This window comes from Bicyclus anynana, chromosome Z, assembly GCF_947172395.1.
Source record: "Bicyclus anynana chromosome Z, ilBicAnyn1.1, whole genome shotgun sequence".
NCBI lineage: Eukaryota > Metazoa > Arthropoda > Insecta > Lepidoptera > Nymphalidae > Bicyclus > Bicyclus anynana.
In genome coordinates this window covers 18,743,518-18,754,359 of record NC_069110.1, presented here as the reverse complement: position 1 = coordinate 18,754,359, position 10,842 = coordinate 18,743,518, and the positions used below count along the sequence as shown (strand labels likewise).

Genomic DNA, 10,842 nt, shown 5'->3' with positions numbered 1-10,842 from the left:
GAAGTTTTTTATTTATATTTTAATATTCTAGCTGATGAATAATTCCAGATGGTAGAGATAGCTACGCGCTATTTTGTAGGATCCAAGAAATGAAAATAAAAGAATTAGCGAAATCAGTTTAGCCGTTCTCGAGATTTGCGCTTAGAAAGGTTCAAGATTGATTTTTATATTGTAGCTTTACTACGATTTTCATAAATACTTGAAATAAATAAATGTGAGTGTTTATATTTTTTTATATATCTACTAGCGGACCTAGTCAAGCTTCGCTTTGACTCATTCCCTACCCTATTCTACTCCCACCCTACCCTACCCCTTTAAGGATTAACTAGACGATAGCAGATTCTCAGACCTACTGAATATGCATATAAAATAATATTATAAAGCTGAAGAGTTTGTTTGTTTGATTGAACGCGCTAATCTCAGGAACTACTGGTCCGATTTGAAAAATTCTTTCAGGGTTAGAGAGCACATTTATCGAGGAAGGCTATTAGCTATATATTATCCCCGTACTCCTACGGGAACGGGAACCACGCGGGTGAAACCGCGCGGCGGCAGCTAGTATGCATATAAAATTTCATAAGAACCGGTCAAGCCGTTTCAGAGGAGTATGGGAATAAACATTGTGACACGAGAATTAGTCAGTGTCATACAGGTAGGTACTTCTGACGACCCCCGTGTCGCAGTTGGTAGAGCTGTGGTTCTCATCAAATAGGTACTTCTTTCAATTCCCAGCTTTAGGATTTAGTTAGTTTAGGATTTTATAATTTCTAAATTGTATCAGGTCTAGTCTGACAATAGGCATCAGCAGAGACTGCGCCTCAGACTATAAATGACTACTAGATTTGTTTACTCTGACACTTATATCATCTTAGTTAAACATATTATTAGATAGATCATATAAATGAAAAATTAATTGTATTTATATAACATTTATTTATACTTTTAAAATATACAAAACGTTCCCAATATAGGTACTTATGAGTACTTAAATAAATTCTATTATAAACTTATACAATGGAATGATGTTCCAATGTCTTATCTTAAGGCGCACTTACACGAGAAAATTACTACGAGTATCTTTTCTAGGCAATATTGATTAAATATGACGTCGTGACAATATTAAACAATTAACTGCAACGTCTGGATAAACCAATCTTGCTCATGCAGTATTGAGGCGGTACCTATACCAAAAAAAGAAAATATTAACTATATTTATTGCCCCATTTCCCGTGAGTTAGAGCCGTGATAGCCCAGTGGATATGACCTCTGCCTCCGATTCCGGAGGGTGTGGGTTCGAATCCGATTCGGGGCATGCACCTCTAACTTTTCAGATGTGTGCGTTTTAAGAAATTAAATATCACGTGTCTCAATCGGTGAAGGAAAACATCGTGAGGAAACCTGCATACCAGAGAATTATCTTAATTCTCTGCGTGTGTGAAGACTGCCAATCCGCATTGGGCCAGCGTGGTGGACTATTGGCCTAACCCCTCTCATTCTGAGAGGAGACTTGAGCTCTGCAGTGAGCCGAATATGGGTTGATGACGTATTGCCCCATTTCCCGTGTAAGCGCACCATTACACTTGTATACGATACATCTACTAATAACTGAGTACTAATTAGGTACTTGAGTGCTAAATAAATATTCTATAGTTGGCTACTTTATTGTCAGTGAGTATGCGAGGTAAGGCTGTTTTAATGTATAAGGAACAATCAGCATAAACATAAAAGGCAAATTAATATTGCAATTTGATATTGTTAAAGCGAACTAGGATTTTACAATATACAGGTTGCTCGGGAGAATTTCCTATAACTCTAGGGCTATATTTTTAACAAAAATTAATTCAAAATGTTCAAGGAACATGTATTATAAAATGAATATTTTCGGAGTAAATAATATTTCTTTTGTAAATAGATCTTAAAATGTGTCCCTTATAGGCATCCTTATAATAATGATATTTATGTTTCAAAATGCAACGTTGTCGCTTTGTTACCTTGGCGTGTGTTACATGGATAGTCGGCATTGTTTGAATTACTTTGTATATAAAACATAATTAGCTAAGTAGTTCGGTTCCTATAAGTGGTCTCGTTAATACCTAGAAGTTATGGGAAATACTCCCGAGCGCCCTGTAGATATATAAGTAAGCGGCCTGTAAGTTGAACTATGCGCAGTTACACTACACATAATCGGGTGTTAGCGATGTAAAAAGGCTAGAGGTGCCACGAGTACCCATAGAAACACGTTGACCAATTATTTATATAGATTCTTATTTATACATCATATTATCATATCCATTTGCTTTTTATCTGGGTTCCCTGGGCCTCCGTTGTATTGGCCGTTGAGCATTTTCCTTTTGATTATTAGTCATCTGTAGTCAACTACGGAGCACGCATCTAACACTAGTTTGTTGTACCTGCGAAAATAACTGTCACTTTGGTTCAACTTACTTGCCGGCGACTATACATACTTTCTAATTTTCTTAGCACAAATAGAATAGAATAGGAGTTTGCAACTTATGTCGTTTGAAATTTGCTGACAATTGTCAAGAATTATCATTTATTGAAGTGGTCAATTTGTTATTTAGTTCGATTTAAACACTTATTTTATTTTTAATAAAATCCCTGTATTTTTTATATTTTAATGGTGCACAGACCTGTAGTGCTAACAAGGACAGATATGTCCTTGTTCGTAAATAAAATAAAGAGAAATAGACAAAATGACATAGGCAAGTTCTTTGATAACACTCCCATGATATGCGGGTGACGGGCGGAAAGACTGCGCGGGTGTGATATTATGCGTTCGGGGAAGTGAGGTCCATCAGTCGTGGGTCTTTTTATTCTTTGCTACACGCCCCCCGTCCCGCGCGCAACATCGGGAGTGTTACGAACAAAGTTGCCAAGCTATAGTCTCATCTCTTTCGTACAAACGCAACGACTGAGATAGCGATATTTCCGGTTGCGCTGCTATTGGCGTACATTTGTCCATTTCTCTTTACGAAATACGTCGTTTGGTGGAATATTAGGTCCACTGATCTAAAAAGGAACGTCTCCTTTATTACCAATAATTATCAAACTTTTGTTTTAACCATCGTTGTTCTTGAATAAAAAGGCACGTGACATGACATCAATCAATTGAATTATTTCTCTCGTTTAGTCCACCGGTGTGTATCTTTTTTATGGAAACTATGATATTTACTTTCTGTCTGTCTATTTACTTCTCTATCTACGGTCGCAACATACAAGCAGAATTAACGGCTGTTCGAAGGCGTTGAATACTCATGAATCCTCCAAGTGACTAGTATGTACGAAAGTCATACTACCACAAGAATGTTGAAATTGCAATCGGGAGGAATCAAGAAATACACAGAGAAAAGAAGAAGGATACAAGATACACAGGAAGGCAAAAGAAGTGTTGCCTGGAGTATGTAAAAGAGGACATCTAGTGAGTAAAAGGGGAAGCAAATGGAAGAGATTGAATTGTTTTGCCGACCCACTTAAGTTTGAAAAGGGCAAGGAGACGATATTACAATAAAACCAACAGTAGAGGTAAGGAACGTAAGGTGCCGATTAGAGGGTCGTGGCAAGTTGACGTTGAGTTTGCTGCGGTAAAAAAAAATAGGCATGAAACAAACGTGAAACCAGATAAAGTAATCGACCGGCCCTCTACAGAGTCGAAGGCAAGGACCTCGAAAAATTGATTACCAAAATGTAAGGGGTTTATGTAATAAGCTTCAATAGTTTGGTTCAGCGATTGTTGCTTCAACTGTGGACATCTGAAACTTGGCTCACTGATAAGGAGTTCTAGTAGAGCAGCGCCTAGTAAATTTCCACGATAAATTATCTAAACATTATGCTTATCCTGTATTAGGATTCATCCATAGGAGTGGGTGACTACATATTTAGGCCGTAACTGAGGTTCGCGTTACATGATAATTACTGAAAATTCGATTAGATTCTTTACCGTTACGTTCGTTAGCCAGCGCCGGCGTATCGCGTAACGTAACAAATATCTAAAAAATAAAAACAAGTGTGCTTTAGACCACACGACTAAAGTAAAACTTCTTCCAAAAAAAACAAAGCGCCATCTATAAGCGCGTGTTAGGCTGCAACGCATCGCAACAGATACTTGAAGTGTACAAAAAGGGATTGTTTCAAAGTTCTTTAAGAACGCCATTTACTGGTCATTTAAAATAAGAAGCACAGTTTCACTATACCTGTAGATGGCGACACGCATCTTAAAAGCCTCGCTCGATTACACTTTATGACGCACTTACCAACTTATTCCCCAAAGCAAGCGTGTAAAGAAGTTTTACTTCAACAAATATATTAGAGGAAGGCTCCAGTGGCACTTAGTCGAGCTCCCAGCCGAGAGAGCGCTCGACCGCCATCTTCCAGTGGCGGTAGCGCAGGTCACGCTCGTCGGCGGCAGTGCGCGGACGGTACACGCGCGCAGCCGGCAGTACAAGCTCCGCCCCTGGAACTCCCCCCGCACCACCCACCGCCCAGCCTGCCGCCAGCGCTGCGCCCAGCGCCGTACTCTCCGACACGGCCGCCTGCCACACGTCGATGCCCACCAGGTCAGCCTGCAGCTGCATCGCCAGCGCGTTGGACGTCATGCCGCCATCCACCTAAAACGCCGACACTCACGTTCACTTTCCAAATATAATATACTAGCGGACGTCCGCTACTACGTCCGCATGAATTTGAATTTTACACTGATTTCACAGGAACCGTCACAAGTTTGTTTGTGTTTTGTTATTTTGTAAATAACTGTACCCTTCCCCTTCACTGCTAGCTAATGGGGCTTGCCGGAGATCTCGACTTCGCTTAGCAGTGGTCGAAGTACCACAAGGCAGCGCCTGTCGTTGTAGGCGGTGCCTGAAGTTGTTTTCTGTTTCTAGAGATTTTTGTAAGACATTCTTGTGCGACATTCTTGGTGAGAATTGTGAGGTGAGACTTTCATTTTATAATAATTGTATTTTGCCCCTTGAATCTATCCCTTCTCCCACATCAGAAATAGGATAAAGAGTTTGTGCCCACATAAAAAAGTATGGCTTGTAGCGATGAGTTTGTGCCCACATAAAAAAGTATGGCTTGTAGCGATGAGTTTGTGCCCACATAAAAAAGTATGGCTTGTAGCGATGAGTTTGTGCCCACATAAAAAAAGTATGGCTTGTAGCGATAGCTTAGCCTTCTGAAATATCCAATCAGTAGCTGTTACTATGACTGTGTGACTGAAATGGGAACTGGTCTGCATTGCATGAGTTGACATCTTCAAACGACTATAATTTAACTATGATTATGGTTTTGACAGTGACGTGACCGAATCGTGTGGCGATCATGACTGGTGAAGCGCTGACTAGAGTCGTCTTTGGGTCAACAACCATATTGAGATTGACCACATTGGTTGGTCCCGAGGAAACCCGAGATCGGGCGAATGTCAGAATGGCCGTGTCGGCGCTAGGGTTAAACGTATTAGAAGGGATCCTTTAAACCTGCACCTAGTTTCATGTCTCGGACAGAGACAGTTATTCTCCAATGCAAGCTTCTAAGTTATTCTCTACCTTAAGTATCTGCAGCGGTATGCCGCAATCTTCGTTCATGGCGTCCAGGATGTCGCGCACCTGGTAGCACACCGCCTCCAGCGCCGCACGCACGATGTGCGACTCGTTCGTATCCTCCGTAATGCCGCAGATTACCCTGCAGTGTTTAATATTTTAATTAAAAAAAAAAAACAGTATGCTTTAAACACAACTGAAGTAATCCTTCTGTCAAAAATAAAAAAAAACAATGCGCCATCTTTGATCTTCAATACATAACTACATCGCAACAGGTTCTTGAAGTGTCCAAAAAGGGGATTACAATAATAAATGCCTTAGATGGCAGCACGTATCAATTACAATTTTCATAACGTCTTTTCAAGTCAAGCGTGTGGAAGTTTTACTTCAAAACGCGACTACAAAAATACAACACACTCGCTGTCGGTTGCTCTCCCAACTCACCCGCGCGCGTCCTGCCGCCAGTAGGGCGCGTACAGGCCGCTGAAGGCCGGCACGAACACCACGCTGCCGCTTTCGGTCGCTCTCTCGGCCAGCGCCTCCGACTCCTTGGCGCTTGCTATCAGCCCGATGTTGTCTTTCAGCCAACTCAACGCCGCGCCAGCTACGGCCACCTAAAAAAAAAATGTTTTACTATTCTGTTAAGATTTTCACGCGTACGATGTTGGTGTTCTACAGCATAAAGCGTCCCGTGCCCGCGCGCTTGGATATATACTCACCGAGCCCTCGAGCGCGTAGCACGGCGGGCTCTGTGCACCCAGCTGGTATGCAACGGTGGTGAGCAGACCACGGCTAGAGGTGACGCGCACGTCGCCGGTATTGTACAGCACAAAGCAGCCCGTACCTGCCCCATGTAACACAACTAGTTAAGGCGCGTATAGGTTGGCAAATTCGTTCGTGACACTCCCTCATAAACGAACTTGCCAAGCTATACCACTGAGCGAGCTGTAACTGTAAACGAAAAGATACAGTATTTACTTGCATAATGTAATCCGATAGCCAGATATATGTAATTTTGGGAAGGCTGAATGTTTGTCAGCCAATGCCCTTACCATACGTAAGTACGGTAATGGAGTTTGGACTGTGATGGGTTATGGAAGGTAGCAAGTTTCAAATCTTCAGATCATCATTGTCTATTCATATTTTCTACAGGATAACATGAGGAATCATTACTGTTACCTTTTTAGCAACCCTTCTATGGAGAACTTTAAAACTCTTTTGAAATATTTTTAGCGGTATTTTTCGAAGGGTTGCCGCGAAACTGACTGGCGACTGATCACTGGGGACTTGACTTCTATATGCCGCGACAAATCGTCAGGGCTTAGAAATACTAAAAACTCAAAACAATTTAATAAACTGTGTAAAAGTGATAAAATAACAAATGAACTAACTAAAAATGGCTATGTGATTAGTCTGTACTTCGTAGAAGTAGGTGCGAGAGGATTACCAGCAAAATCACTCTATGAATTGTTTAGAAGCCTTGGCTTCTGTGGAACTGCAGCAAGTTCAAAATTACAATGGATATCTAAAGCTGTTCTAATAGGCTCTTACCAAATTTGCATTAGCAGGGAAAACAACACAAGCGGAGACTTAGAGATTGACAAGAAATTCCTTAATCCTACACCCATTGGACACAAGTCCAGGACTCTGCTTGGAGTTTTTCTCACCGCCACGCGATGGACCCGGCACCCACACGGTGAATCCATGAAATGCTAAGATATTCGTCTCTCATAAAAAGAAATATACCATTTCTACACAGCTACATAAAAACAGTAACTACCGTAGGTGGCCTTAGCTTGGCCCTTCTGCAAGCACATCTGGCCGACCAACGCAGCCTGCTGGTCCCCGAGGCAGCCAGATATGGGGACGCCCTTTAGTGGACCGGCAGCTATGTGACCATACACCTGGAATATGTTACATGTTAACTGTTAACTAATAAGTTGATAAATTTCATAGACTACATGCACTAAATTTTCATTATTGCTGGGACACAGTGGGAACGACCTTGTATCAGAATGCTAAATCACTTGGTCTTTGCCAGTAGGGTAGTACCTAGCCAGACCTTGACCAATTAAGAAAACCTCAATCAGGACCTCCATCTTGTAAATCCACCGCATACCACTGCGTCACAGAGGCCGTCAAAATTCATGTGCATTTTAAGAAATTCAATATCACGTTTCACAAACAATGAAAGAAGACTTTGTGAGGTAATCTGCATCCCTAAGAATTTTCTTGATTATCTATGTGTGTGAAATCAGCCAATCTGCAGAGCTAGTGTGGTGGACTATTAGCCCAACCCGTCTCATTCTGAGAAAAGACTCGTGCTCAACACAGCTCAAGTCAAATGTGGGTTGTTAATGATATAACAATACTCACTTCAGAGCTGGACTTAATTTCAGGCAGCACTGACTTAGGCACTTCAAAGAACTTCATGAGAAGCGGGTCCCAAGAGAGTGTCTCAATGTTCATGAGCATGGTTCGTGATGCGTTGGTCACGTCGGTCACGTGCTTGCCACCATTGGGCCCCCCTGCAAACAGTCATTCAAGTCTATAGCTTGACAAATTTGTTCGTAATACTCCCGACAGTCCGCGCGGGCCGGGGGGTGTAGCGATGAATGAAAAACCCACGACTGATGGACCTCACTTCTCTGAACGCACGATTTAACACGTGCGCAGTCTTTCGCCCGTCACCCGCATATCATGGGAGTGTCTTCAACGAACTTGCCAGACTATACATTAATATATACAAACAATTTTGAACACTCCTGTCAGTCTATATGAAGGCACTACTACCAGTAACACAGGCAGAATCTACTGAGATAGAATGAAAAGATTTCTCAGGTCAAAAAAATCCTACATTCTGATTCACAAAACATGAGCAGAGACCTGTTACAGATTCATCCATCTTACAATAATTTTACTCTGCATGTCTCTCCATCTCACTGTTGATTTGAAAAAGTGACCAAAGGTATTGAAAAACAGATCATGCAATTAGGTCAATGAGAATTAGGTCATGCCAACCTCATTTTGTCAACTATGTGTCACTATAAAAAAACTTGTACCTTAAATGAATGTGATCTGAAATACCTGTTAAATTCCATATGATCCAAGTGTCAACAGTGCCAAAGCAGCAACTGCCTCTCTTCATTGCCTGTTTGACTGCATCCACATTGTCACTCAGCCAACGAAGTTTCACTGCGCTGAAGTATGGAGACATCGGCAAACCGCATAGTGGCTAAAACAATCATTATTCTTATGAATGCAGTACTTTTTGTTACCTCATATCTTCCAAACCGCTAAATAGATTTACGTAATTAAGATATCATTAGATTCGTCTTAATAAACCAACTGTTCTTAGATATGTGAATTAAAAAAAAAAGCCAATACGGCAACTGTGAGATGCTATAAAGTAGAGGTGAAAAAAATTTTCAAACAAGTCTCTCGTAGGATTTGTGATAAACAGAATTTTACGCAGAGCAGTTATGTAGCGAGTTGAGAGGCTTGCACTGTTGTTCTGTAAATCAACTAACCTTCAAATAGTTTTTATTTCTGGTCTTGTTTGGCACTAAATCCAGCAGCTTATCAATAGTGGATGATGTTCTCATGTCGAGCCAGACAATGGCATTGTGTAGGGGCTTCCCAGTGTATTTGTCCCAAACTATAGTGGTCTCCCGCTGATTTGTCACTCCAACTGCTATTATATCCTGAAAAACATCAAGCAATCATTTTTTCAACTGAAATGAAAGGTGATGAAACTATGAATTTGATGCACTGATGTTTCTTATTATTATAACCACAAGTTGAATGTGTCTCTAGCCCACACATAACTAATGACATCAAACTCAAATATGGTCTTTAAATAAAGAACAAAGGAATTGCTTAATTGTTCAGTAATATGACACAATTCTGTCTTAGAAGATCTAGCGTCATATACCTAATATTTTCTCTTTATTTGCATTGATCCACACAGAAATGGACACATCATCAAACACAGCAGCTGTTACTGCAGACATGCACTATGTGTAATTAAAACACATTTAATTAAAATCTATTAAGTTGGATTACCAAATTAATACATTTGTATGTGTTCACTGTTCTCTAGATTGATTTATTGGTGCTTGAACTTCATTATCATTTTCACTCTGTCTCAGTATGATCACTCGTTTACACAACACTGAATGTAAAGAAGATTATATTTACCTTCGGGTTTCCGCCTAAAGCCACCAGCTGCTCGACGGCTCTAGCGACACAAGTGGTCACCACTTCCAGTATAGCGCACGGGTCTTGCTCCACCCAGCCCTCCTGAGGGAAATGCTGCTCCAACACCTCCTGGTGTGACACCACCACCTCGCAGGAGTTCGCTTTGAAGAGTATGAAGCGGGCGCTCGAGGTTCCTTCGTCGATCGCCCCCACTAATGGACCGAATTTTCCATATTCAGACGCCATTTTAGTAGGTTATCCTATCTATGCCCCTTGCACAAACTATGTCATAAAACCTGTTATCTAATTGCACTTTGATCATTAGTTTTAGAAGGTTATTCGCGCAATGTAAATATTTATTTCAATATTTTCCGCTGTAAATTATCCTCATTTCTCTCATTTTTATGTCAAAGACGTGTCAAAGTCAATGTCAATGTCAATTGTCATTGTCAAGTTCAAAACTTTTTTAATTATGGCTTTGAGTTCTCTAGCCTTTTTGAAACTCCAAGTACAATGTAAAATTATTTCTAAGAAAAAAAATTTAACGAGGCTTGGCACCAGGCACCGATTTCAATCTGAAATATTGTTATTCAATGATAATTTTATACTATAGATCGGTTACGTCCCTCCCTCAAAATCACCGCTAATAATATGCTACAAAACTAAGCGCACCCATGCTCAATTTTGTCTTTAATTCCATTATTTATTTAATTAAAAATAGTTTTTTTACTTCCTGAACACAACTTGACATTGTAGACGATATTGAGGTATTATTTGACCACAACTAACATGGAGATGTGGAAATTTCCTCTTTTGAGCGCCTTCTGCGTGGACTTTAAAGAAGTAATAAAAATACACTGCCTACCCTAAAGTCAGGCCGTTCAAAGATTTGTGTTTCTGACAGGTCGTGATAGAATGGGCGATATAAAGTCCTTTTCATGAAAGAAGTCCCCCGAACGTGGCGCTAATGTCATAATGGCACTCATTGACATTTGGTAATGGCGGATTATTGTGTAAGGCGCTGTCAATTTTAGTTCATGTTTTAGCCGCGGGACTTCTTTCACGAAAAGGACTCTAACTTCGTACT

At 40.7% G+C, this 10,842-nt stretch overlaps 1 protein-coding gene across 1 annotated transcript; it reads right to left on the bottom strand.

Annotated features, from left to right (window-relative positions):
• Positions 1-913: 913 nt before the first annotated feature.
• LOC112049128 (glycerol kinase) lies at positions 914-10,169 on the bottom strand. The gene is made up of 9 exons (XM_024086918.2): positions 9,756-10,169; positions 9,086-9,259; positions 8,643-8,790; positions 7,932-8,083; positions 7,336-7,459; positions 6,275-6,399; positions 6,000-6,169; positions 5,562-5,697; positions 914-4,625 (listed from the first exon to the last, which is right to left on the bottom strand). The coding sequence occupies exons 1-9, from the start codon at positions 9,999-10,001 to the stop codon at positions 4,347-4,349; spliced, it is 1,554 nt and encodes a 517-aa protein (XP_023942686.1). The 5' UTR covers positions 10,002-10,169; the 3' UTR covers positions 914-4,346.
• Between the last annotated feature and the right edge of the window lie 673 nt (positions 10,170-10,842).